Genomic DNA, 27,534 nt, shown 5'->3' on the forward strand with positions numbered 1-27,534 from the left:
CCTGCAACGCTTGCCGCCATCACAAAAACCGCCCCACGTTCGGGGCTGTTAGGATGGATCCGGGTGGTTCAGCAGAACCAGCTTTGCACCCTACTCCATAATTATTTAATTATTAAGATTTAATATATTTAATAAAGTGTAAAGCTATTTTATCGCTTAACAGCTGCCAAACCTCCCCCATCAGGCAGCGGGCGACGCGGCAGGATAAGACCCCGGCGCTTCTGCATGGCTTAATTTATTGCTTCGACACGGTGTAGCTGCCGCGTATCGCTCCGGCGCTGCCGGATCCCGCAATAAACCTCGCTCCAGCCTCATGCCAACCCTCTCCCTGCGCCCGCGAGGGGTTGGGGCTGCTCCGGGGGGGCTGCGGCCGCTGGCCCTCCCGTGGCATGGGGTTCGCGCTGCTGATGGTCCGTGGGCGAGGGCGAAGCCCCCCGGGACGAGAGGGGAGCTGGCGCGGGAGAGCGTGGCTGTGGGGGGTTTCGGCCCCTGCGGGACAGCGGCCTGTCCTGGAACGCCCCGGCACGGCGCTGCAGCCGCCCCGGGCTCGTCTGGTCCTGCTCCTGTGCCCCGCTCCCAGTCATGGACTGGGAGAAACTGGTCAGCAAAGGGCAGCACTGGCCCTGGGTGGGGCTGGCACTGGGGTGAGGGGTATGTACGGCTGGGCAGGGCTTGGGGTGCTCAGCCCCGGGGTTTGGGGTGCTCAGCCCGCGATCTGGGGTGCTCAGCCCGCGGTCTGGGGTGCTCAGCCCCGGGGGGTCTGGGGTGCTCAGCCCCGGGGTTTGGGGTGCTCAGCCCGCGATCTGGGGTGCTCAGCCCACGGTCTGGGGTGCTCAGCCCCGGGGGGTCTGGGGTGCTCAGCCCCGGGGTTTGGGGTGCTCAGCCTGCGGTCTGGGGTGCTCAGCCCCGGGGGGTCTGGGGTGCTCAGCCCCGGGGTCTGGGGTGCTCAGCCCGCGATCTGGGGTGCTCAGCCCGCGGTCTGGGGTGCTCAGCCCCGGGGGGTCTGGGGTGCTCAGCCCGCGATCTGGGGTGCTCAGCCCCGGGGGGTCTGGGGTGCTCAGCCCCGGGGTTTGGGGTGCTCAGCCCGCGGTCTGGGGTGCTCAGCCCCGGGGGGTCTGGGGTGCTCAGCCCGCGATCTGGGGTGCTCAGCCCCGGGGGGTCTGGGGTGCTCAGCCCCGGGCACGGCTCAGCCCCCACCACGCCTGCGGCTCCCAGGCCCCTGCCTGCCCTGCCTGCAGCTGCCAGCCTCGCGCTGCACACACCCACCGCGGGCGCGCGCCCCCCCCCCCCCCCCCCCGCTGCACATGCCCTGCACAGGTCACGGTGCACGCCCCCTCCCGCGCGTGTACCCCCCCACGCGTGCACACTGCACACACGCTCCCGAGCGTGCGCAGCCGTACGTGCACGTGCACACGCACACCCCCCCGCACCACTGCACGCGCACCGTTGCACGCTTTTTCCCTCCCTGTAGCCCAGTTCTGTGTCGGCCGACTCGCGCCTGGCGGACCCTCCCCTTTAAGACGCGCGGCGCGGGCCCGTCCCCTTTAAGGCTTGCCCCGCCCCCAGGCCGCGCGCCGGCGCTCGCCCCTCCCGCAGGCGCTGGCGGCCGCTCGCCACCGAGGCCGCGGCGCTCGCCATGGCCGCCCCGCCGCCCCGCGCCCGCCGCTCCGCGCCGCTGCCCGCCGCCGCTGCCGCCGTCCTGCTGGCCCTGCTCCTGGCCGGGGCGCTCGGCGGGGCCCGCAGTGAGTGGTGGTCCCCGGGCCCGGCCCGCACCGGGCACAACATGGCGGCGCGCCGCCCCGCCCCCGCCCGGCGCCGTGAGGGGAACCGCGGGGAGGCTGCGCTGAGGGGAACCGGGGCGGGGGGGGGAATTGTGAGGGGAAGTGGGGGTCGATGGGGACAACCGAGGGGGGAGCCGATGCGGGGGGCTGATGGAAGCGTGGGGGGGAGCCCGGGCCCGGGGGTGAGGTCGGCGCGGGGGTGCTGTGGGGCGGGTGAGGGTGGGGTTGAGGCCGGGGATGAAATTTTGGGGGGGTCTGGGGAGGGAAGAAGGAGGTGCGAGAGGGTTTGGGGGCCTGGAGGCTTCCTGTAGGCCACGGGGAGGACCCTGAGGGGTTGTTTGGGGTGGGGGCGCGGGCAGGCGGCCCTGGGGGGGGGGCGGAGACGGGTGTTTCTGGGTCGGGAGAAGGAAGGGGGGGGGGATCCATGGGGGGTGGCCCTGGGAGCTGGGGGGTGCTTTGGAGCCATCAAGGACTTCGCGTGGGGTTGGGTCCCCAGCGTGTTGGGTAGCACCGAGCCCCCGGGCAGGGGGGCTCGCAGGGGGGTGTGTGATGTGAAGGGGACCCCTGAGCTTGTTGGGGGGGGCTGTACCCTCCATAGCGGGGGCGGTTGTGTGTCTGGAGGGGTAGCAGCAGTTGGGGATGGGGGCCAGAGAGCGGGGGTCCTGCGGTGCTGGGGGATGCTCCGAGGAGGCAGACGCTGGTCTTGGCTTTGGCGGGGAGGAGAACCAGGAGTCTTCCAGCCTGTCTTCAGGAGATAAGGAAGGAAACTGAAATTTATGGGCTTTTCCCGGAGTGAGGAGGATCTGGGGGGTCTGTGTGTGTTGGGGGCTTGGACGTGTGGGTCCCCAGGGGCGTTCTGCGGCCCTGGGAAGCAGGGGCTCAGCGTGGGGCAGGCGCTGGGAGGGTGGGGCAGTCCTGGGGTGGGAAGTGCCACCATGTTGTGGCTGAGCCTGGATGAGACCTCAGGTCTCTCCCCATCAGCCTGTTGACCAGGCCGAGAAGGGGGGACTCTGCAGCCCCCCATGCACCAGAGATTGCAGCGTGCGCTTAACGTACAGCCTCTTGGAATCTGTGGTTTGGTGGTGTTTTTTAAAGAAATCTTTCTAAACCCCTCTGCTTCTGGATTGTAATAAGTGTAAATATTTGTTTGGAGGGAGGTGAGTGAGGGAAAACTCTTTGTTTCGGTTGTTTGTTCTGTGGCAATCCTTTTTCTTTATCTGGGTGGGTGCAACCGCTGCCGCTTCTGGGGGAAGAGCGAGCCGTATCGGCTCCACGCTTTTTAAAGAGATTGGCCCTTTTCCCCAGAGCTGGAGAGGCCCGAAGCATCTCCGAGCATCTGTTGGCAGGGACAGAGGACAGGCTGGTGGCAATGGCCTCCACAGTGTCTGAGGCTTCGCCGCGCAGTCCATCTCTCTGTGGCTATCGGGGGCGATCGCTGCTTGTGTAACGCAGGTACCTGTTCCGACAGGAACAGCACTGAAACATTTTTCTCCTCCCCAATCCTCTCGCCATTCGTGTTATGTATTACCAACCGACTGTCAGAAGGTAATAACTCTGTGCGTGCAGATCTGGACTTGTTAGCTATAGAAAATGGCTTTAAACCCCACTAGGGCAGTAGGTTAGGGGTGTATTTGTGAGTCCTGTTGAATCTGGCAAGACAAATGCGCTTTACGGGAGAGTGGCTGGGCTTTGTTTTAACCGAAAGTAAAATGAGGAAGGAGTTTCAGTTTTTCTGTGATAAACGGCAAAGCAGGACCAAATGAGACTCATCACGCGTCTGCTCTCAGACTTCAACTTTGCATTTTATATACAGCTGGTGTTTATTTAAAAAAAAATAAACAGGAAAGGGCCAATTGACTGTGCGTATCTCCTGGAAACTCGGACGGCTATCAGCGCCTTTGATACTGGGCTCTGTATGGCTGGCTATTGTTTCCGCTCAGTACGTGCTGTACGTTTTTGTTTGCGCCGTCCCATGAAAGGTGTGAGCTCAGCCTGGCTTCAAGGGCGCGAGGGAGCTGCATTTGTGGAGCTGGGAGCAGGATGGCAGGGAATAGGGACCCTAACCCTGCGAGTTGTTTGCTGCTTGAGCAGCCGCGGTGCACGCTCGGTGCGCCTCCTCAGCCAGCAAGGGCTGCCCTTACTATTGTGCTTTATACCAGAGATCTTAACAGCTGCTTATTTCAGAGTAGGTTGGAAAAACATCCTAATTAATTTCTGCAGTGCTCAGGAGCTGTGAACCTCTGTGTGCATCGGTAAACAGAGTAGAAAACACTCCCCACACTCCTTCCTTTAAAAAAAAAAAATAAAATAAAATAAAAAAGGTGCCTCTGCAGCAGTGGTTACAGGGTGGTTGTAGGTAGGCTTTGTTTGCGTGCTTGAAATAAAGCAAAAGAATACCGTGGGGAGCAATCTTGGTCTGGCAGATTTTTATTATTAACACCTGCTTAAAATATTTACCCGGTTAAATCAGGCAAACTCTGCGTGGTCCATAAGTTGTATCTTACAACTTTCCAAGAAATACTTCTCTAACTGGAAATTAAAAACAGTGTCCAACAAGCATTCTTGAACTCCTTCAGCTCCTTGGCCAGACAGCTCGGATTTTTTTTTCCCTGGGTACGCCGTCCGCTGCCAGTAGTGGATGCTCCGGAAATCGCTGTTGCGAAAGGAGTGAAGTAAAACGTCAATTCTCTTAACAGCAAGCAAAGTTCACTGGGTGTTGACCAGTGGAAATATGTTCTCCACCACACAGCCAGCGCGGTTCTCTGAGCAGACCAAGAAGGAATTGCTCCTCTCGAGGGAGGAAGCTGCCACGGTATTACAGGGATGAAACGTTCGCTGGTGCTGAGCTTGTAGACTCAAACCCTCACGTGTGAGCAGTTGTACGGGAGAGGAGCACTCTTCTGTCTTCATTTAAGCCATTGGCTTTCCAGCCTCCCTTCTTGTTGATTGTGGACCCTTATATTTATTTTTTCACCAGAAGAGCGGACTTCACTGCACATTAAAGCCCCTTGATGAAAAAAGCTTGATTTTCTAGCACTTGCTGCCTTCTGTGGGCTTCTAGTAACCTGTGGACTGATGAGGGTTGGAATATAAACTGCACATTAAACAACTTGTTATTTAGACTCCAAAAACGAATGTGCCAGTTGCCTGAGAATACACAGCACTGGTTTTAAGTCTTGAAAACCATCAGTAATGATCTCTGCATCTGCATTACCATGTGGCTGGTTTGCAGGACTTTCTTCCACAGTACTGGTATGGTATGGGTGGCTCCTAAACTGGTTTCCTAACAAGTTAAAACACAAAATAGGTGTCAGACCAGAGCCTAGAGAGGGAGTTTGGAGCCATATGTCTGTTTTCTGAGTTAAAGAGCAACAGCAGCAGCAATGTCAAGGCTTCTTCTAATTAACCTATTAATGATGGACTCCTGTCAATTCACTTTTTTAAAATTCATTCAGAAACTTTCCTTTTGTGTTACTTGAGTAGATGCAGGGAAGGTTCTTCACTTTAAAGGTGAGAGCGCATTCTTCCTGCCTTTTTTTTTCCATTTAGTATGTGTTTTCTAGTCAGCCATGATGTGTTCATGGCAGGTTCAACCTGTGCCAGGGGACTGCAGCCAGCTTGAAATAGTTAGGACTCTTGTTTCCAACTTTAGACATCCTAGTATAATTTTTAGTTTCTGGATGACTTGTGTGAAAGTGCTTTTTTCATAGTACTTTGCAGCTAATTTTAACTCTGTTTCATTTAGCAGCAGTGGGTCAGTAGATTTCATAAGCACCAGCAAGGCGCGAAAGAGATGTTGAGATCCGAAAGTAGGAGGAGAAGTTGATGGGTCAGCGAGATGTAGGAAAGATACTCAAGATGGTGGTACTGTATTTACAGAATAGCAAATCTGTACTCATTTCTTCAGCTCCTTTGTGAGGAAATGGGCAGTGTGAGCATCCAGAACTGGCCGTGCACGTGATTTTGGAGGCAGTGGGTGTACGTGAGCTGACACTGGGGCTTGAAAAAGATACTGGTGTGCTATACAAGGCAGGCATTTTGGACTCGGACGTATCTTAGTCAGGGGTGTAGGGATCCCAGTTGTTGACCCCAGGCAGCAGAAGAATAAAGGTGAATATAATGGGAAGTAAATCACTGTTTTAAAGGTCTTCATCAGATGGCTTTGAGTGTCTTGGGGTCGTGTGGTTGAACAAGGAGCATGAAGGGACTCTTGGTACAGACCTCTACTCGCTTGCCGTGAAGGACTGGATTTTATTCCTAACCTGCTCTTGGGCAAAACACTGTACGATAAAGGTTAGTCTTTATTTCAGCACAGCATATAGCAAAACACTGAAAGGTATTTCTTTCTTCCAAGCATGTTTACACATGTCCCTCTTCATTATAGCATCTAAAGAAACAGCAGAGGTACAAACCCAATTGTTTTCCATTTCGCTTGCTAACATTATGCTGCTGCAGCATTAAAACATCACTACCAGATTGGGTCTCATTAAGTTAGGTGCTGTACAGAGACATAATAAATTGCAGCTCCTGTTCCAGAGCCTTATAAAGGCTCAGAAGTCAGGGGAATCATTGTTCTTCCAGCCTCAATTCAAACTGTTGAAAAAGAACAGCAGCTTACAATCTCTGCAAAAATCTGTTTATCTGGTAAATACGTGGGTGGTTATTGGCAATTTTACCAATTATCATCCTCAGGTTAATTATCTTAATACATCTTGATCAGGTAGCATTTTGCCCTGAGAAAACGTCATCTTGCATAGCACAGCTTCAGGAGATTTTGGAAAATGTATTCTAACAGGTGGTTAAACACCATTACATTATATTTTGCTGTGAAACTTTCCCCTGTCTAGCTGCATAGACATCTTGACACATGCAATCCTGTGCGAGAATAAATATGTGCAAAATGAGCTCAGATAGCTGCTGGGAAAAAAAGGAATGTTCTTTGACAGAGCTTAATATTTTAGTCTCCCTGGAGCCTAGAGCTCTAATCCACGGACCCCCACCAGTTTCTTTGGATTCATTTTGTAAATACAAGTTACTTTTAATGGGGGAATTTAGTGCAAGAGGGCCTTTTCTTGTTTTCCTCTCTGCTGTAGTTAATGCAGAGGGATACTACTACCACCGTGCCCTGGGTTCCTGCTGGGAGCAATCCTGCTGCCACCCGTCCCCTTGCTGGCTACCTCGTGGGGAGCAGAAGCACCTCTTGGGCTCAGGGTGGCCACTTGGAGGAGTCCCCGGCCCAGCAGCCGAGCCCTGGGCTGCGTTAGTTGAGGATCAAGGAGAGTTTGTCTTTTGGCAGTGCTGACTGACCGCTCCGGTTCTTAGGAAGAGCGGTGAGGACCGGCACCGGGCTGGCTCGCTCCTGCGATTGATGTCACGACCGCCTGCGCTCTGCCTTGGATTAAATCGCAGTGAGGGTTTGCTTCAGTATACATACCGACCTGCTCCATCTCTCGAGTGAGAACAAAGCTTTCATTCTGAGGATCTGCAGCTTAATGTTAGGCTTGTTTAAACAGCTTCTTTAAAGGGTTGGGTTTGTCTCTGAGCAGAATGTCAGAAAGAGTGCGCTGAGCAGATAGAGCAGACTCTGCTGCCAACTTCTGTAGCACCTTTCATGCAGACTCATCCTCAGGCGTTCTGCGAGAGGGGAACTCGCCGCCCCGGCTGTGTGAACTGCTCTTTTGTTTTCCTTTGCTCCATCCATTTGCTTCAGCCCAGTCGGTTTCTTTTATTAAGTAGATTATATGTTTTGCTCAATAGGAGCTTTTCTTCCCGAATAAAAAGAATGCTGTTGGCATGAAAAATGCTTTTATTCACTCCTGTCTCCATTTGCTTTGCCCAGGCGTCCCTGGCTGCTCTCAGGAGCACCCGAGAGATGCCCGGCAAGGGGCTCTGCATACCTGTCCATTTTCTGACCCCCACCCAAGGGGAAAGAGCAGTTGCTTTTTCCTGGCTTCTGATACAAGTTACTGATACAAGAAGAATTTTCCCTGCTGATTAATCCAGCTTGAAATGCTGGACCCACGCGGGTTGCCCTGTCATTCTCCTCTCTGCCGGAAGCTCCCCGGTTCCCGGTGAGCCCCGGTGCAGACAGGCCTTTCCTCCCTGGCACGGCCAGTGCCTGCGGGAGCGGGGCCCTTCTCGCTGCAGCGCTGGCGGCCCGGCGGTAGGCGATGCTTGGGGAGGATACGGCTACCGCGATGAGCGACGTGTGTCCTGGGCTCTTTCGTAATAAAAATAAAGACAGAGTCGATTCCTGGCTGCGTGAGGGAGGCTGGAGCTGGACTTCAGCTTCTACCCAAGGATCTGACCAGCTTTCCTAAAATTTGAGTGCCTGCCTGCAGCCCAGAAGTTACGGATTGGAATATCTAGAAAGCCCCTTGAGGGTCTGTCATGAAAGGTGTAGCAGAAGTACATATATGTGCTGAAGGCTGAATTGTCTTTGTTCGTGCTGCTCTCCTTACCGTAGGGGGTTTTGAGGTGCTAACTGTAAGAATTGCTGTTAAAAAGGAGCTGTTGTCTCCAAGGGGGAACGTCAGCTGACAGCACCACGAGGTGAAGTGAGGCCATGCTCTGTGGGGCTTACCCCTCCTTAGCAGGAAACTTCTGCTTTCTGTGCAGAACAGATAAGATCTTACTCTGTCCCTGTGAACTGGGGCTCCGGTATCATACCTTGGAGGTAAACTGATTTTTTTAATATTTTTTTTTTTTAATTCCACAAATGAAACTGAGCAGATACAACCAGCTCCTCTGCTTTTCTTCTCGAAGGGATCCTTAGTTTCAGGCCAGATACTTCAGTAAGAAGTTTACAAAACCTGTTTTATTAGTGTGTTGAAGTGTTTTGTTTACTTCTGAGCTGCTGGAAGCAAAACTGCCATAGCATAAATCTTGGGTTTGAGACCTTAGAAATGAGTCTAACAGGAACAAAGTTCAGTTTTGCTATATCTGAATCAAGTTGAAAAGAGCCTACCTGGTGTAATGTGTGTGGTTTAAATGTTTTTAACTTGTACCTTGAGTTTTTGATAAAGTAATAAAGGAGATGCTTTAAAACACTACTTCCTTTTAAGTATACTTGAAGGTAGGAATGTGCCCTGGCTGCTCTTTCCTATCTCATGTTTTCATAAAATCTCCATTATAACCAACCTTTGTTCCTCCAAGTGTGCGTGTTTTTCAGAAGAACTGTCTTTTCTGTGCTCTGCTGACCACTGGAAAACACTGTACTCGGAGCTGTTTGCCAAGCTGCATATTACTGGGTTTTCTCCTTTCATTATAAAGTTTCCTCTCAAAAGCTACATAATTGATGGGTACAGTGCTCTCAACCCTTCTCAGCATGGTTCAGGGTCTTCCCTGTCCATTCTCTATATGTTCCTTTTCCTTGGCCTGTGCTAAGGATGTAGTAATAAGCTACATCTGCTCATGATGCTTTTATAAACGTCTCACCAGTTCTTCTGTGTTTTACTGGCTTTTTACTGCTTCTGCAGTTTTGAATCTGTTGGTTCAAAACTCACCAGCATCTGCATTTAGCCTGTCTGAAGTACTGCAGCCCACCTTTGAGCTGTTAAGCAGCTCACAGCAGCAGCTAGGAAATGAAGAGTGCAGTGTCCAGAGAGAATTAAGTGAGTAGTAATGCAATTAGCCTAACTGATTTTCCTAGGACACTGGAGATAAGGGATAATGGGTGTCTTCCTCCTAAAGGAACCTTGAAGTTGATAAGGACCTGCTCGAGGTAACCTGCCCCCAGCAGCATAACTCTCCACTGCACTTTGGACTGTGCTGGCTAGGAGCGAGAGACTCTTCCAGTGCCATGAATATCCTTGAATGTTGATGCTCCTTAAATCTGCTGGTCGCCAGAGATGGTGTGACTGAGGGCTCGGCACTTCCCTTGCCCCACGGGAAGGTGGCTGACACACACGAGTGTCAACAGTGACTTTCATTTGTGGCTTTAAACCAAGAGGGTGCAAGCAGACGTAGAGGATTTAGCTATTGGACTGGGGAGAGTTAACTGTGGCGCTTGTATCTTTTAAAACACTTCTTCAAACTCTCTCTACCTGAAAGACCATTTCTGCAGCGGGTAAGTACATGTTTCTGAATCCCTCCGGGGAGGCTGAAAGATCTGATGAAAGCTGAAGAAAATACTGCGTGCTGCTAAACAAGCCCCACCCTTCTTCTTGACATTGTTGTATTCGCTCTTTGTTCCCAAGGATGGCGATGCCTGGGGATTTGCTTACAGATTTTCAGGCAGCTTGAGAAAAGCACAATGACAGCTGGGAGGCGAAAAAAATGTGGGAATCTGCCTTGGAGTTTCTCCTTTGCTCTTTACCCAAATAATCTTCGCGGAGAGCAGGCAAAAAGCCAGGAATGTATTTGACCCAAGGTAGTGTCTCGGATCAGGAAAGCAGTTACTAAATAAGTGACTGATCTGGTTGGGTGTAGCACACTTGGCTTGCATAGTCGGTTTGAATTGGTTTTGTTTTGGCATCTGCCAACGGCTCGTTGGCTCCTGCGAGCTGAGGTGGTCGTCCCTCGGTAATCTGTAGTGGGCAGCTCCTCCTTGGCCTAGCTGAGGAAGCCTGGACAGCAAGTTCAGGTGAAATCGAGTCTGTCAGCTTGAGTAATTGCTCTTTTCAATTTGAGTTCTGACCCTAGGTTGAGTTGGGAATGGATCTCAGTAAAATCTAGCCTACTTTGCAGGGATGACTCGGGTCATCTCTGTTAGTGGTTGCAACAAGGGCGGGGAAAAGGATTGTCTGGGCAGTCATCTTCTGGAAAGGCTTTTCTACTTCCACGTTGTATTTTCTGCTTCACTTGGGTTCTTGCAGTCTGAAATACTGCATATGACTTGTTCTGTCCCTAAAGTCTAATTCCTGAGCCTAAGAATGGCCTGTTCCCTCTGAAATGGGAAATTTAAAGAAGAAAGTTTTCCCTTGTTTGAGTGTTTGGTCTCCAGTGGGTTTTAAGGAGGTGGTCTTGTTTTGATTTCTGCAGCTTTGACATGTTTGTGCTCCGACTGCAAACAAGCAAATTCCACGTGTGAAACAGATGGCGCGTGCATGGTCTCGGTCTTCAACCTGGATGGCGTTAAACATCACGTTCGGACCTGCATTCCCGAAGCAAAATTGATTCCTGCTGGGAAACCCTTCTATTGTCTGAGTTCAGAAGATCTGCGTAATACTCACTGCTGCTACTCTGATTTTTGCAACAAAATTGATTTAATGGTTCCCAGTGGTGAGTAGAGAGCTAAATAAATGGTCTGTTTGAAGTGGGAAGGAGAAAAGCTGTCTGTTTGGGATTGGGAATAAGGAGTTCTCGGCCCTGTTTTCACTTCTTCCCTTAGGTTGCTGTGTGAACTTGAGCACTAGGTTTATTTCCTTGATCTGTAAAGTGGAAATAATAACAAACTACTTCAAATTAAAATGTGAAGTTGCTTGAACTCCTCTGTGGCCGACAAAATGTCACCAGATAATGAGGTTGTACTTTAGGGTAGGAGAAGCTTCTCAAGTTCAGGGTGGGTTTTTTTCCCCCACCTGCCCTTAGTTTCTCATCTTATCAGCCCTGCTGCTGGTATCCTACAGGTTCCTGAAAGCAGCAGAAATAAATATAAGCTGCTGCTGCGTGGTGCTCTGTGCCTGCAGTGGTCTGAGGACGGTGTGCGTTCCCTGGCCACAGCTTGGGACCCTTTTCTGGCGCTGAGTTGTGCCGTAGCCTGCCTGTTATCAGATGGAGTTGCTGTCCTTCTAGGACTGCAGATCTTTTCGGTGATGAGCCATCAGTATGAGAATGTTGCAGCAGCTTCAGAGTAAAGTGTGTGGGGTGGAGGGGTGCCCAAATTCTGAGTACACGAAGAGGAAGCAGCCCTGCCTTGGAGTGAGGGTGTGGGAAATGTCTGCCTCTTTCTAATTCCTGGGGCAGAAAGGGCATGCAGTACTTCCTCATACCTCGTTGCTCCCCGTTTTGGGCTGTTATTTAGTGGGTCGTATGAAGACTGCAGTATCTATTTCCCTTGGATGCAGTGGGGAGGTCTTATCTGGTCTCAGAAAGACAAATAATTGTTGTCTTCAGGTATGAGTCTTCACTGGTTGTTACAGGGCAAAAGGGAAAGAGGGAGAAATGAGTCCTTATTGACTGGTGTTTTTTTCTCCTGCTTGGAGAGTTCAAGTGGAAGGTAAAAGGCAGGCTGTTCGAGCAAATTCAGCCCAGAACAGGCTCCCATCCTCTTTTAAATAGCAAGTGCCAATAGTCCCCCATCCCACAATTGAAGCACCATCTTCTTTTGTGGGTGTTAGCTGTAGTTTGCCTGCCTGAGGACTGGATCAGTCCCATGTTAACGCTGTTATTTGATGTGTCCTCTACCATCCTGGAACAGCAAGCTAAAATTGTCCAGGCTCTGAGAGGATAATTAAAACACAAGAAGAAAGTCCTTAAAGAACACTTGTGAAGGAGTGATAATTTTCTAAAAGTGTCTGTTTTTCTCTTCCCTTTCTTCAAGGACACCTGAAAGATAACGAACCCCCATCGAGCTGGGGTCCTGTGGAGCTGGTGGCAGTGATTGCTGGACCGGTCTTCCTTGTGTTTGTTGTCACGATCATAGTAGTCTTTGTTTTTCATCACCATCAACGAGTCTATCACAATCGTCAGCGGCTGGACATGGAAGACCCCTCTTGTGAAATGTGCCTGTCGAAGGATAAGACCTTGCAAGATCTAGTCTACGATCTCTCCACCTCTGGCTCCGGCTCAGGTATTAAGATATGACTGGAAATGACGAATGAGAACTTGTAATTGTGATGGAGTAGTCTGTTCTGGGCTCCTGGTTGCCACAGCTTTGCATGGTTGCCTTGTCAGCCTGTTCAGGTTGCCTTGTCATGAATGATGTGGAGGGCATGTTTTAAATTCAGTCATGCAGCAGATGCTGTAGCCAAGGTCTCATGTCAGTGTTCAGTGCTTAGGCTAGGTAAGAGCAATAGTTCAACTCCTGCTTAACTGCTGATGTGTAAAAATAGTTTTGTGTAGCTTTCCTCCTTTTCTGCAAGAGGATAACTCAAACAGCTACATCTATTTCAAATTTAGCCCTGGAACTGGATTTGGGTTGGAAACGGACATTAACTGCTAACCTGTGGGTTGCTGGCTTTCAAAGGAGGATGCAGGATGTCGCCTGCATCAAACCTGGCAGGAAAATGGGAAAGATCCCAGCAGCTGAAAATTTTACAGTATGCAAATACTGCATTTGCACAACCCGTTTCATCCCAAAGAATCTTTGGGTCTTCCGAAGTAAACAACGTCCAGCGTTCACTTTTGCAGCACTTAAAAGAAATCATCCACAGATAGGGAAGGCGGCGTTTTATTCATACTTTGAACTATGAAAGTGGTTAGGTTAAAAAAAAAAAAAAAAAAATTGCAGCAGGTGGAAACTGTAGGATAATCCACAGAGGCAGAGAATATAACAGCCTGATACTTGACCAGGGAATAAACCTTTAGCACCACATCTGCTGTATATAAAATGTTTTGAGATCTCTTCTGTACATATTCTCAGCAGGTGAGCTCTGTAGCTTGCGTAAGAGGTGGCAGCTATGTTAGGACTCCTTTCTTAAGCGAAGTTCTGGGGGTTTACTGCTTTTTAGCAGAGTTTGTCTTCAACAAGTTCCACTCTCTGCCTATTCAGGCTAAAGTTACTTTGATCTGCTATAAAGCAAAGGTTCCCCAACTTCTCTGTGCCTAATCACTGACGGTTTGCAAGCTACTTCAAAGTGACACGCAGATGCTGCCCAAGCAGCCAAATGGCACATCCTGCACGGGAGCGACCGCCATTTGCTGGTTCGGGTCTTGCTTAGGCTGCTGGTTGTTACCAAACATAGAGCCTTCTAGTTTTGGCGATACTCTACTTCAGACTCTGGGTTTTCAGGAGATTCTTTTGATGCAGCAGGCATTCTCTCCTCCAATTTCTTGTCTGTAGGTTTGCCACTTTTTGTCCAACGGACTGTGGCTCGGACGATTGTCCTTCAGGAGATCATTGGTAAAGGCCGCTTCGGGGAAGTGTGGCGTGGCCGGTGGCGTGGAGGTGACGTAGCTGTAAAAATCTTCTCTTCACGTGAGGAGCGTTCCTGGTTTAGGGAAGCGGAAATATATCAAACCGTTATGTTGCGACATGAGAACATCCTGGGGTTTATTGCTGCGGATAACAAAGGTAAAAAGTGCCTCGGTTCCGAGAGCAGAGACTTCACCGGCCTGCTCTTGGGAGTTGCATTTCTTCACTAGGATTTACAATTAAATGGTTAAAGAACACTGTCAGTGTGCTTTTCAAACAGCTCCATATCTGAATGTTTCTCACCAAAAGATGGTAAAATTACTGCTGTTGTTGAAAGGCGTGATGGTGCGTTAGCTGCACCTTACGAAGTCGTGTTTTGCCTTAAAGTTCTTTACGTTATTTGCCCCCAGGTTGTCTCTTGAGCTGCAGCCTTATTCAGCAGCTCTCCCCTTTACCAAAAAGATAGGGTGCAAAATGCTCGATGGCTGTGTGCCGTCCCTGCGTTGTACCCATCTGAGCAAAGTCCCTTTCCTGCTGCAGATAACGGAACGTGGACTCAGCTGTGGCTTGTCTCCGATTACCATGAGCATGGATCTCTCTTTGACTACCTTAATCGATACACGGTGACTATCGAGGGGATGATCAAGCTCGCCCTGTCTGCCGCTAGCGGGCTGGCCCATCTACACATGGAGATTGTGGGTACTCAGGGTAAGAGCGAAGTTTGAAAAGGTGCTGGGAATTCTTGAGGGGAGAAGAAAGCAGAAGTGATGAGGGGGGCTGATGTGCTGCACAGAAAACGCTGGCTGAGGCAGCCTGGATTCATCTGGTCAATATTGACCAGAAATAGCCTGGTTGCTTTGGCTGGCTGCAAAGTGGGTTAGCCTTGCGCTGGCTTCTGGGAGTTATATCAGCATTTCACATCCCTGTCCTAAAATTGGCGCTACTTGGGCGGGATGTTAGCGCAGGCAGCAGCAGAATTATAAATTCCTTACGTCCACATCAACGTGTCTGATGCCTGCGACGATGGAGTTTATGTCCCTCTTGAGGCCTCTGGATGCTACTGCATCAGCAGTGCCTCCGAAGCGTAAGTGGAGCCTTTGCGTACCATAGGTTGTCAGCACTGCCCTGTTCTTCAGCGCTGAAGTGTGTCCAAACAGGAAAATGTGTTGCAACACACAGAGCTTAACTAACGCCCTGAAATCCGGTACTGCCTCTGTGCCAGTTTGACTAACAGATTTCACCAGACCTTGACCCCTGCTTCTTTCTATTTTGCTCTGTTAGGAAAGCCCGGGATTGCTCACAGAGACTTGAAATCCAAGAACATCTTGGTGAAGAAGAATGGCACGTGTGCCATTGCTGACCTTGGTCTGGCTGTCCGGCATGATTCGGTTACGGATACGATTGATATTGCGCCAAATCAAAGGGTTGGAACCAAACGGTAGGAGACCGGTGTTCCTGGCTAGTGTTCGAAGGCATTGGAGTGTGTCTAGCAAATGTCTGAGCTGCTGGTTGAGCACTGGTGGAATTCTTTCTTATGCATTTACAAGTGTCTCGCAGAGTGTCAGCCTTGTACCCGGCTTGGCGTTGAAGGGACGTGAGCACCTTTGTCTCCAGGGGCCATCAAGCCAAGAGGTGTAGGCCACATACATAAAATCAGCACCAGGGAGATCATATAATACGTGACAACAAGCTTGGCATTCTTGGAAGCCTTTTGGGGCCTTCCTTCTGGAGCCTGATGTGCTTTTGGACGTTTTTACCTCTTTCCCAAGTTGCTATTCTTTTTGAGTTGTTTTGTTCACTCTTAGACCATGGGGCCCAGTTCTGTTCTGATTAAGGCTGTGCAGAGCGGAGTTTGGTCTGCTGAGAAATGCTGTGTGGGAAAACTTGACATTTACTATCTTCCAGAGAATCCCCTCTCAAAATTAACATGCTGTTCCTTTTCTGTTGTGCAGATACATGGCCCCTGAAGTCTTGGATGAAACCATTAACATGAAGCATTTTGATTCATTTAAATGTGCCGATATCTATGCCCTGGGCTTGGTCTACTGGGAGATTGCTCGCAGGTGCAACGCAGGAGGTAACACCCTTCGTGCGCCCATGCTGTCAGCTTGGCTTGCTCCTGGGTTTCTCAGCCTCGGTTTCTGTTGATGAGGTGTTAGGGAGGTTTGAGGGGACCCTGGAGAGCAGGGCTGCGGGAGGACATGCCCGTGTGTGTTGCTACAGAAGGAGTTTAAAGAAGTGACCCACGACTGCTGTTAAGACTGGCCCGTGTGGGGAAGTGGGGGTTAATGCTCTGACTGGCAGCTGATGTTCCTTCGGGTGGATTTTAAGCAAGTGGAGGTGCCGATTTAATGGGTGACTTTCTTCCCCCAAATCAGTGTAAATGAGGGCCTTGGCACATCCAGCTGCAGGCCGGAGTGCAGCACTGCGGTGCGTGTGACAGTCCTGCCTTCGGCTCAGTCGAGATTCAGTGTTCCTGCTGGGAGGTGCGGATCGCAGCGTGCTGACTCTGTTCCAGTTTGGGCAGCTGCGTTTTATTTCCCTGAATTTTTCTTGTAAACTCAAATCCCAGATTCTTCATTTCTGTTCTAAGTAACTGCAAAGTGTTGACGCATCTCAGCAATGAGTCATGTAGTCCAAACCAGTATCAGTCTGCCTTCAGTGAGCACTGTGGTGATGATCCGTTCTCCTGGGAATGGCATTTCCCCTTCTCTGCCTTTCAGGTATCCACGAAGAGTATCAGCTTCCATACTATGACCTTGTGCCCTCTGATCCTTCTATTGAGGAGATGCGGAAGGTCGTATGTGATCAGAAGTTACGGCCCAATATCCCAAACTGGTGGCAAAGCTACGAGGTAAGGTCTGCTTCCATCTTCACGTTCCCTTGCCCCTCCATAAGGTGAGTAAAGAGTAAGTACTGTAAGTTGAGCTCCAGTTTTAGGAGGTGTGGAGGGTTGTATCGGTGTCTGGCCAGGCAGCAGGAGCCTGGCAGAGACCGTCTTGGGGTCAGGGGAGGGGAGAGCACTGACATCTGCCATTGTTTCTTGCCTAGGCACTACGGGTGATGGGTAAGATGATGCGAGAGTGCTGGTACGCCAACGGAGCCGCTCGACTCACTGCCCTCCGCATTAAGAAGACCCTCTCACAGCTCAGTGTCCAGGAAGATGTGAAAATCTAGGCTCTGAGCCCCAGCAGGAGGAAACTGCACAAAAGCTGCCATGCTAGAGTAGACGTGTGATGGAGGCCTACCTCGTGTTTCTGCCCAATCTACTGCTACCAACCAGACAGCGTGACCTGCAGGCTGCTAGGTGGGGTGACGGAGCCTACTGAATTGCTCTCTTCCCTGCTTGGGTATGAAACAATCAGAAACATTTTATGATCACCTCCTGACAGCGTGAAGACTTGAGAGGGACTTAACCTGAGGGATCTCAGCCATGATCATAACTCTTGTTTCTTTAATGGAAATCCCTGTAAAGTTCAGTGCACGCGGTGCACCCGTTGGCAGTGTTTGAGGCCAGGGTGCTAGGTGCTGGGAGTGGGAAGGGAAAGGGAAGGTTTTTCTTGCCGTACTCTGAGGATTTTTCCAGGGACTGGCACGTTAATGCAGAAAAAGCATTTGCAAAACAAATGGTGCTCCCTTCTGAGAGGCTGAGCCTGAACAGTTTATCAGCTTCACGAAACCATTTCCCTCCTTTTTCTTAAGCTTGAAAAATTCTAAGTCAAAAACAGAAACCTGACTGGCTGTCAGTGTGCGCAATGGTGTATGCATGCGCAAGGTGCGCGTGTCCCCTGTGCCTGTTCATCTCCTTCCGTAGACGTGCGGTGTCTGCCCGTAGGGTGGCTCATCTCTGTTCGTGCTTTCTGTGCATGTGCAAATCTAGAGTGTCCTCTTTTTTGAGCTGTGCGCGCTGGTGCTCTCCTTGTTGAGTAGTGAGCATTGTCTAGCTTGGACAGGCTGCTTAAAACCAGATCCTTAGCTCTCCGATGGGTGCCGTGGCCTTGCTGTCCGTACGCTGGCTGCAGGAACTTCCCATCAGGTTGCCTCACTGCCACCCCCTCCCTTTTTCTAAGTCAAAACAAATGAGGAACTGACTTCACTCCTGGAATCCAGGCTTTTTGTCTTGAGCCCCTGGGGTTTGTAGTTCTTGGTAGGGTGGAAGGAGAGACCTGGCAGGGGGAGAGATGCCACGGAGCTGAGGCGCGTGTCAGAGACAGAGCAGGCACTGCGCCCCGCTGGGAGGAGACCAGGCCGTGGGGGAGTGCAGGAGACCGTTCTTGTGGGAACACAATTCCCAAGTCCACCATCCAGGCACCCTCGCAGGCGTGCTGGGCAGTGCGGGGCAGGCTTCTCGGGGCCTGGGCTGCAGTGGGCCAGGCGCCTGGGTGTGCTGCGCACCTCCCGAGCGGCACTCGGCGCTTGGCAGGACCCGACAGCGGGGTGTGGGTTTGGAAATGGATGTCCATCTTTTTAATATACATATATAAATATCTCATAATCTGGAAGTGGCTGTGTATAACTTGTGGGGTGGGGGGAACTGCATGAATTTTCTTTTGATTAAATGCTGAATCAGGGTGAAGTAGAGTCGGTTTGACTGTTGTCTATAGCTGGGCCTAGCAAAAATGGAAGTAGCTGAGGGCTGAGCCTGTCGTGCTAATTGCAGCAGTAAAGGCAATCCGGGAAGTGCCAGTTGTTTGGTGGTTAGGTCAGTATCTACGGTATATAACTCTGAAGCCATAACTTTTAACTGGAGTGGTTTTGATTATTATTTTTATTATTATTATTATTTCATGGGAGGGTCTGGATTTTAACTTTTTTTAATATTGTTAATTCTTTATAAGAGAAGAAAAACAATCTATAATTATTACCTCTTGACCTGTTTGTTTGTAAAGAAATCACTGCAAAAAAAAAAAAAGAGGAAAAAAAAACCAAATGCACACAGCTCGATTTACACTGGAACTGTTTCTACTCAAACCTTGCGCCTGCTCTGTAAGGTGAGGTTTCATCTCTGCTCCGGCCACCGGGGTTAACTTTTTTTTAAACACTCTGTTCTTGCTGTCTGTGTATCTGTCCGTGTGTCCGTCTTCCCCCAGGCTCCCCATCTTGTCTGTGACTTTGTGTAAAGTGAGGAGTGTGGTTTTTGCATCGTGTTTGGAGCCATTTTGCATCCTCCCATGGAGCTCAGCGGTCGGGCGGCGCAGAGCTGTCGTGGGAGGGCCGGCAGGCTTGGGGCTGGTTCATGGAGCAGTGTGGCGTGTACGCTTTGTGAATGTACAGCTTCCTTCCCTTTCCAATTTGTTCTGACTCGTATCTCAGCCAGAGGTTACCATGTGTCTCCAGTACCATACGTCCCTTAACCAAACCCTTCTGCATTTAGAAACCGAGGTGGTGGGCACTTCACAGATACCCTAAAGACTCTTCAGCTGCTGTAACAGGACCCTGGCGATGGCCCGTCCCGGCGGGTTGGGGAGGAAGTCTTAGTGACTGTGAAATAAACTGCCGTAGGAAAGCCCATCACGCCGGTAGGTACGTCTGCCGCGCGCTCCTCGGTGAGCACTGCGGGCTCTCGTTTCAGAGTACGAGTCTCCCGTCCCTGTTAACTGTGCAGGCTGCTTCTCGAGGACACTAAATCAGCTACGTAACTTGCACTGACTCACCCACCCCTCCAACTGTAGCCACACATGCATCTGCCTCAGCGCTAAACCAAACAGCAGACAGCGGAGCGGTTTCAGACCGGATAATGTTAGCAGGGGTGAGGGCAGGACGACAGGGTATCCCCTATAAGCAGGATTGCAGAAGAAGCCTGGTTTGTAGAGAGATGCCATCGCGAGGTGGTCAAAGCCGAGGAGGATCCGAGGTGGGAACGCTGACTATGTAGCATTTATACAGCACTTTTCATGCAAACATGTGCCAGGGAGGTGCAGTGCTTACTTAGCTGACTGGTAGCAAACATAGGAATGGCTGCCTGGCTCTGCAACGTGCCTGGCTCAGAGGTGGCTGCAGCAGCTGTGGAAAAAATACAACACTACAGACAGTTCAGGACAAGAGACCGAGGCCGCAGCAGCTCGAAACGAGGAGAGGAGACGTCAGATACTCGAGGGCAAATCGTGTTGGGGAGAGGCAGAGGTATGGAGCTTGTGCTTCTCGTCTGTGGCGCAGGGTTATCGGTGGTACGCTGGCTTCAGAACAGATCTCTTGGTACTTATCTGCCCCTTTTATTTGTTTGGTTTTGTATATTTTATTAGAAATGGACTGTAAAATAGCCACTTAGACACTTTACCTCTTCAGTATGCAACTGTAAATACAATGTAATATAGGAAATCTTTTGTTTAATATAAAACAAGGCTGTCGATTTCTGCTGTACATTATTAAAAGTTTGTTTTATTCACATGAGGTGTTGGAGTCTCTTACGGTTTGCTGCGAAGGGTTAGCCATGGCGTAGAGGGGTAGGAGCAGAGCGGTGAAGACCAGCAGAATTTATAGTCCGTCCCCCTGCAACACCCAGAGAAGAGTCTTGGTGGGGCTTGTTCACCCACAGCTAAAATAATGTCCCCGGGAATCCTGCTCAGCAAATCTTACCGTTGAATATTGCGTGGAGACGCAGCTTCCGTCGCCCGCTCTGCGCTCAGGTGGTGCCTTGGTCATAACAGAGGTGAGACGAGGACGCGGCAGAGGGATGAGCAGCTGGAATCGGCTCTCCTTCTCGGGGGGATGGGAACTGGAAGCTGCAGGGGGTGTGGCGGGCAGCTCCCCGAAGCATCCCCCTGGGTGTCCGCACACGGACCTGTGGTTTCAAAGAAGGATAAGTCGCGGTCCAAACTGCCCAGCGTCCCGGTGAAATCCTGGTTGCTCCGAGGTGCACAAACCGGCCCCACTAATTCTCCCTAATTAGTCTCCTGTGAATTAGCGTGTTGTGAGTGGATCAAGGGGAAAATCTGCTGGGGCCTGGGGTCCCGCCTGGGCTCGGCCTCATGGCAGTGGTGGGGAGGGGGAGCCGCCATCTGGGCTCGCCCCTTCTCGCTTTCAGCATTGTCTGCAGCTCCTGCCACCGTCCCCGGGAGCCTCCAACCCTGTCTGGGAAATCAAGGCAGGGAGTGAGTGGAGAGTAGGCTTTTTGCTATAAAAAAAAATCGGTTTTACTCCACTTTTTATGTGATGAGAAGACAGGGCTGGGATGGCTTCGGCCAGGGGGCTGGATTTTGGGAACAGGATGGGATGTTCTTCTTCGCTCCCTGATAAAGGGTTGTGGGTTGGTGCCCTGGGATGGGTGGTGGGAGCCATCCTGTCCTTTCCCCAAGCACTTCCAAGCCGGAGCAGCTCAGCTCTGGGAGCAAGCTTGCCTCCTGGTAACCCCTGGACAGGCTGTGGGCGGGTGGCTTGGGTGTAACGCCAGCAGGATTGTTACAAACTGATTTTTTTTGGCAAATTTTAAATAAACATCTGGGCAAACCCCTCAATTCCAGCTGGAAAATTCCTGCTGTCTCCCAGTGCAGCACAGCAAGGGGCTGCCTGGAGCTGCGCGACGTGTCCGCGTCTGCCTCCGGGAATTGTTCCTTCCCCCGTGTCCCCGTCCTCGGTACAGGCAAAGCTCTTGCAGGAGCGGCTTAAATCCTCCCGAAGCACGGCCCGGGGGCTCCGGCCGCCCCCCGCCTCCAGCTGCTGCCTTGAATTAAATCCCAAAAGCGGCTCTGGCGGTGGGGTGCTGCCCTGGGGGGCGAAGCAGCTGTGGCTGCGGGGCTGGCCTCGGGCTCCGCTGCGGCCCTGCGCCGGGTTACCCTCTGCTTTACCCCCAGATGGGGCCGGGGGCAGCGCGGCCCCTCCTCGGTGCCCCACGGGCCCAGCCTGCCTGCCCCGGCCCCACGCTCCGTGCCTGCCCCACAGCATCGTCCCCGGGCCCCCACGCTGCAGCCGGACCCCGACGCTGCAGCCGGACCCCGCCGGGGGGGTGCGGGGCGGGGCTTACCGCGGCGGGGGCGGGGGCTAACGCCAGAAGGGGCGTGGTTTAGACCACACGGGGGCGTGGTTAGGCGCAGAAATGGGCGTGTTCTCCGCGGGAGGGGGCGTGCCGGGCGCTGGCCCCGCCCCCCGCGGGCTGATATAGCGGCGCGCGCGGCGGCGCGGCCCGGCCATGACCCTGCGGCGGCTGCGGCGGCTCCGGCCGAAGGAGGAGGATGCGGCGGCGGCGGCGGCCCCGGAGCGCCCCGGCTCCGCCGACGTCTACCGGGCGCTGGCGGCCGCCGGCGGCACCCTGCCCCGGGTGCGCAAGGTAGGGCTGCCGGCAGCCCCGGGCGCCGGGAGGGAGGGGGAGCCTCCCGTTTCTGTCACCGGGGGCCGGCGGGAACTCGGCGCCGCTACCGGCACCGGGCTGGCGCGAGGGGGGCGGACCGGGCATGTGGGGTGGCCCCATCCCACGCCGCCACTGGTGCCTGCACCCTGCGGGCCTGCCCCGGCCCCTTCTCCTGGGCTTTTGTCCTTCCTCGGTGCCCCCTGCAACGTTTTCCCAGTGTTCCCCTCCTGCCCCGGTGTCCCGGTCCTGCGCCCGTGACCCCTCAGCATCTCCTCACCCCGGTCCCATTTGTCCCAGCATCTTCCCAGTGTCCCCATCCCGCCCCAGTGTCGTCCCCCCAGGCGTCACGTCCTGCCCCAGTATCTTCCCCGTGCCCCCACCCCGCCCCAGCGTCCCCCACACCCCACGTCCTGCCCTGCAGCCTTCGGGGTGCAGGCACAGGCTCCCACCCCGGTGTACGTGGCCATGTCACCGGGACAGGCGTGTCCCCACAGCCCCCCCGGGCCCTGCCTCAACGGGGGGGGCAGGGGAATGGGGCACGAGGTACCCCAGGGTCTGGTTTGGTGGGACACTGTACCATCCGCCACCGCGCCCCCGGGAAAGCCCCTCTCCGGTGGCGCTGGGGCCATCACTGCCCCGACGCTCCCCCCAGCCCCGCGGCGCTTCCTGAGCGTCGGGGGGAAGCGAGAGCGGAGCCGACATCCGGAGCAGAAGTGGCTCTCGCGGCCGTGCTGGCGCAGGCTGGGTCACGTGCGGTGGCCTGGCTCCCGCTCACCGGCCGAGGCCACCGCCGGAGACGTCCCTGAGGGGCCTGGGGTGTCCCACGTCACCTCCCCGTCACCGGCGTGACGTGGGGGCCTGACGTGACAGGCGGCAGCTCTCCCTATGGCAAGCGCACCGATTCTGGTGGTTTTGCACTTAAACGACCGCAGATGCGTTTGGGATGGCCAGCCATGGGGCTGGTGACGCCCGTGTGGCACAGAGCAGAGGGAGCCGGTGGCACCCGGCTGCCACCGAGGCGGGCCACGTGCCGCTCTCGAGGCACAGCTCATGGTGACGCCAGCCGCGCCGCGCCAGGGCTGCCGGAGCCCAGCGGCCGTGGAGGGGCATTTGGGGACAGCCCTGTCACCTCCGGCCCCGCGGCGAGGGTCCTGCAGTGCCCGGCCGGTCCCTCCGCCCGCCCACGCCTCCGTGCCCTCCACAACGGGGACATTGTCTGGGGCGGGAGGGTGGGATTTTGCATGAAAAAAACCGACTTTGTGACCACAACAGGGCCCCTCTGTGCCCAGGGCCCCCCCCAGAGCGTGGCGTGGGGTGGGGTGCGGCGCGGGCTGACGTCAAAGCGTGGGGCGAGCGCGGTGCAGATGTGAGGGTGGCTTTGAGCACCGATAAAAGCCTCCTTATGCCCGGCCGGCTGGGGGGGGCCGCGGGGTGATGGGTGCACCCGGATGCTGGTTCGGTGCCGGCTTGGCATGGTGCTCCCCAGGGTTCGGTGACGGCCTGGTGGGACCCCCCGTTTCAGCTGCCCCCGCAGGGGGTGGCAGGGGGACGTGCCCCGGGACAGCGTCCCCCGCTGACGGCTCTCCCTCTGCCGCAGGGTGCGGGGTTCAGGTGGGCGTCCCCGAGCCAGTCCCCGGAGGAGCACAGGTAGGGACGGGGGTCTGGGCCCGGCTGACGGGGGTCACACAGGAGTGGGGCTGGGGTCGGTGTCCCAAGACATTGCTCCCCTCTCTGCTCCAGACACCCCACGGGGGGTGGAGAGGGGGGTGATTTTATGGGGGAACCTGGAGCAGGTGAGAGCAGCGATGGGGACTCAGCTCCGCGGGGGGCCCTGGCACCCCTGGACCCCACAGGGACCCTGCCCGGCACCCATGGGACAGGCTGCAGGGCTCTGGCCAAGGCCAGCCCGGGGCGGGGGGGTCCCATCCCTGGGTGGGGGTCCTGTCCTTGGGGTCCTGCCCAGCACAGGGAAAGCCCAAACCCCGGAGCAGCGCTTCACCAGAGAAGCGCCGAGGTCTCGGCGGGTGAGTCGGGGTGGGGGGTACCATGGGCTCTGCCTCGTCCCTGAGCCCCGTGTCCCCCAGGAGGGTGGTGACGCTGGAGAAGAAGGCGGAAGAGACCTTCGGCTTCGAGATCCAGGTGGGTGCCGTGCCGTACCGTGCCGTGCCACGCTCCCCACCCTTCCAGCCCGCACCTTGCTTTGCATCGAGGGTATTTTTAAATTGTCTCCGAGCCAGGGTTTATTTTTAGCGGTGACGGAGCTGCCTGGTTACCGAAGCCTCCCCCGGCCGTGACAGCGGGGGCGGCCGGGGGGGCCCCGCTTGGGGTGCAGTCATCAGGGCCGAGACACCCCAGACACCCCCCGGGGCCAGGGTGCTGCCCCGCATCGCCCGGCAGCGGTTAAATGCTGCCGCGGCTGCTCTGGAGGGGGCTCGTGGGGGACTCCGGGGGTTGGGGGGGGTCCCTGTGCCCCTCACCGGACCCCCCGTTTCAGACCTACGGGCTGCACCACCAGGACAGGAACAGCGTGGAGATGTTCACCTTCGTGTGCCGGGTGCACGGCGGGAGCCCGGCCGAGGCGGCGGGACTCAAGGCCGGTGAGCGCACCCCTGGGGGGGGGCCGGGGGGGCCCCGGCAGTGGGGACCGGCATCACTGAGCCCATTGCCCCCCACTCCAGGGGACACGATCACGGGGGTGAATGGGCTCAACGTGGAGGGCGTCCGGCACCGCGAGATCGTGGAGATCATCAAGAGCTCGGGCAACATGCTCCGGTGAGCTGGGGGGGCGCAGGGGGGGGCGCGGGGTGGCCCCCAGCCCCCTGCACTGACGGCTGCTGCCCCACAGCCTTGACACGCTCTATGGGACATCCATCCGGAGGGCTGAGCTGGAGGCCCGGCTGCAGTACCTGAAGGTGAGGGGGGGGCACGGGGCTGGGGCGGGGGGGAGCCGGGGACCCCCCACAGGGTCCTCATCCCCCTCCGCTGCCCCACAGCAAACGCTCTACGAGAAGTGGGGGGAGTACCGCTCGCTGATGGTGCAGGAGCAGCGGCTGGTGCGGGGTGAGTGGGGGCCGGGGAGGGTGGGATGTGGGGCACCCCCCGGCCCCCCCTGACCCCCCCCGGTGTCCTCCGGCAGGTGTGGTGGCCAAGGACCCCAGCATCTACGACACGCTGGAGTCGATCCGCTGGTGCCTGCAGGGTGGCGGGGGGCTGCCCGGCGGCTCCCCCCGCGCCAGCGCCTGCGGCAGCGACGATTCCCTCTACCAGACCTGCCTCTTCGCCTCCGCCGACTCGCTGCACCGCGACGGGGACGGGGACAACCACGGGGACAAGGACAAGGACGGGGACAAGGACAGGGACAGCGGGGGTCCCGCGCCCCCTCCGCCGCGCCCCCGGCCTGCCCTGGCCCGCAGCGCCAGCCTCAAGTGCGGCGGGGGGCCGGGGGCCACGGGGCGGCTGTGGGCCCGAGCCGGGGACCCCGGGGAGGGGGCGGCCGCCCCCCGCAAGGGCCGGCACAGCAGCTTCCGCCGGCGGCTGCTCAAGTTCATCCCAGGACTGAACCGGGCGCTGGAGGAGGAGGAGAGCCACCTCTAGCCGGGGGCACCGCCGGCCCCCCAGGCCTATTTATTTATTTATTGCAAGGGGCTGCGGCCCCCCCCTCCCCGGGGGCCACTGGAAGGAGCTCGGCGTGGGCCCCGGGGGTGTCGGCTCAGTCCCCCCAGGCCACGGGGGTCGCGGCACCGAGGGACGGATGTGGGGACCCTCCCCGAGGCGGCTTGCGAAGCCACCGCTCATCTCAGGAATCGGTGCCCTCCTCACTGGGGGCTGTGGGGGGGGCCCCGCATCCCCCCCGGCTCGGGGGGGCCACGGGGGTCCTGCCTCCCACCACCCCGGGGGTTTTGTACTGCGCCGGCGCGCTCGGCGCTCGCCAATACAGAGACATTTTGCAGCGGCGTGTGGCTGTGAGTGGGGGGGACAGCGCCCCGTGGGGACGGGCTGCCTGGGGGGGCCGTGTCCCCCGCGGGACCCCCCTGGGCTGCAGCCCCCCTCGGCCCCCGCGCTGCCCCCTTTGCCCTCCTGCCTGCCGGCCGGGCTCCGGGCAGGAACGCCTCGGAGTGACCGATGTTGCCTCGGACTCCACGTGGGCTCCCGGGGACCCCAGTGTCCCCCCACCCGCGGCAGCCCCCGGTGCCGTGGGCCATGTCCCGGCGCTGTGGGGCCCCGGCCAGGCCTTTCCTGCCCCGCTTCCTCCGGCAGCCGGCGGGAAGCCGGTCCCACCCCGAGCCCTTCCGGCTGCGGGGGCCGAGGTGCCCACGGGGAGCGGGATGGGCACTGGGGTCACCCCTGCTCCCTGCCCCACTGCCCCCCAGTCCCACCGAAGAAGCTTCTAGAGGCCTTGGGGGGCACTGAGCCCCCCCGGCTGCTGCAGCGAGCACCCACGGGTGCACGGGGGTGGCCTTGCATGAGGATTCCCTTGCACGAGGGTGGCCTCGCACCAGCGCCCTGTGCCAGCAGTGAGAGCCCCCAGCCCTCTGCCGCAGGCTCCGTGCCTCAGTTTCCCCTCTGGCTTGTGCCCACCCCTGGCCGGGCCACTGCGTGTTCAGGGACCCCCAGTGGAGCGCTCCTGCACCCCCCCGCTAGACCCCGGGGTGTCCAGCCACGGCTCAGCCCCCTGGGACCCCGGCGGGCTCTGCTGGAGATTTTGGGGATGAGAACCCAGGGGTGTGAGGGGCTGTGTGCGCCGTGTGTCTGCACCGTGGGGCCGCACACACATGTTGCATGTGCATGTGCCTCACGAGCTGTGCGTGCTGCAGGGCTGCACGTGCACATGTGTGTGCCGTGTCCGTGTGCGTGGGCCCGGCCGGCTCCCCGCCGCCCTCCTGCCTTGTCCCCGTTCCAGGACGGCTCCGTGCTTGGACATTTATGGTCTGGCTCACGGGGCCACGCTCGCAGCCCCGGCTCGTGGCACCCGCCCGCGCGCTGCCGGGGTCAGGGCACCCCGTCCCCGTCACGGCCGTCACGGGACCCACCCGTGACAGCTGCCACCCCACGCGGAGCTTTTTTTAGCCCCGACCTGGGGCTGTGTGTGCCCGGGGCCGGGCAGGCGCCGGCTGGACAGTGGGGTCACGCGTGGCCCCGGCTGAGCCGGGCAGTGCCGGTGGGGCCGAGGCTGCGGGGTCCGGCCCGGGAACGCCCGGAGCAGCCTGTCATTACCGACAAATATAGGCCTGTGGCACGGAGCCAGCGCCGGGCACCCAGCAGCCGCCGGCCTGGCCCGTGGGTGCCCTGCGACCCCCCGACACCCACCCGGCCTGTGGGCACCCTGCAGCCCCCCTGAGGCCCACCCAGCCCCAGCCACAGGGGTCCTGGGGCCAGCGGGAAGGGCTGGCTGGTGGCCACCGCCTCGCCGCATCCTCACCGGGGTGTTGGGGCGGATCCAGCACCCTGGGGCC

General features: G+C 55.9%; 2 protein-coding genes across 9 annotated transcripts; both read left to right on the plus strand.

Moving 5' to 3' along the window:
- Nucleotides 1-1,654: 1,654 nt before the first annotated feature.
- On the plus strand, nucleotides 1,655-16,974 carry ACVR1B (activin A receptor type 1B; the record flags this gene model as incomplete). Of its 8 annotated transcripts, XM_082011950.1 has the most annotated exons (9): nucleotides 1,655-1,742; nucleotides 10,764-11,003; nucleotides 12,265-12,513; nucleotides 13,726-13,956; nucleotides 14,338-14,505; nucleotides 15,079-15,235; nucleotides 15,750-15,874; nucleotides 16,521-16,651; nucleotides 16,849-16,974. In XM_082011950.1, exons 2-9 carry the CDS (start codon nucleotides 10,829-10,831, stop codon nucleotides 16,972-16,974), a joined length of 1,362 nt encoding a protein of 453 aa, XP_081868076.1. In that variant the 5' UTR covers nucleotides 1,655-1,742; nucleotides 10,764-10,828. The 8 variants fall into 8 exon arrangements, with proteins under 8 accessions (XP_081868076.1, XP_081868077.1, XP_081868078.1 ...); XM_082011951.1 differs by lacking the exon at nucleotides 1,655-1,742 and having other exon boundaries at nucleotides 10,799-11,003; nucleotides 14,227-14,505; XM_082011952.1 differs by lacking the exon at nucleotides 1,655-1,742 and having other exon boundaries at nucleotides 10,799-11,003; nucleotides 13,840-13,956.
- Nucleotides 16,975-21,922: 4,948 nt separating this feature from the next.
- TAMALIN (trafficking regulator and scaffold protein tamalin) lies at nucleotides 21,923-25,675 on the plus strand (the record flags this gene model as incomplete). The annotated part of the gene is made up of 8 exons (XM_082011801.1): nucleotides 21,923-22,060; nucleotides 23,679-23,728; nucleotides 24,166-24,220; nucleotides 24,576-24,678; nucleotides 24,760-24,853; nucleotides 24,927-24,993; nucleotides 25,075-25,141; nucleotides 25,218-25,675. The coding sequence occupies 8 exons, from the start codon at nucleotides 21,923-21,925 to the stop codon at nucleotides 25,673-25,675; spliced, it is 1,032 nt and encodes a 343-aa protein (XP_081867927.1).
- Nucleotides 25,676-27,534: the final 1,859 nt, after the last annotated feature.

The sequence above is a fragment of the Phaethon aethereus genome, assembly GCF_964289735.1.
Source record: "Phaethon aethereus genome assembly, chromosome: 29".
In the NCBI taxonomy this organism is placed as follows: Eukaryota; Metazoa; Chordata; class Aves; order Phaethontiformes; family Phaethontidae; genus Phaethon; species Phaethon aethereus.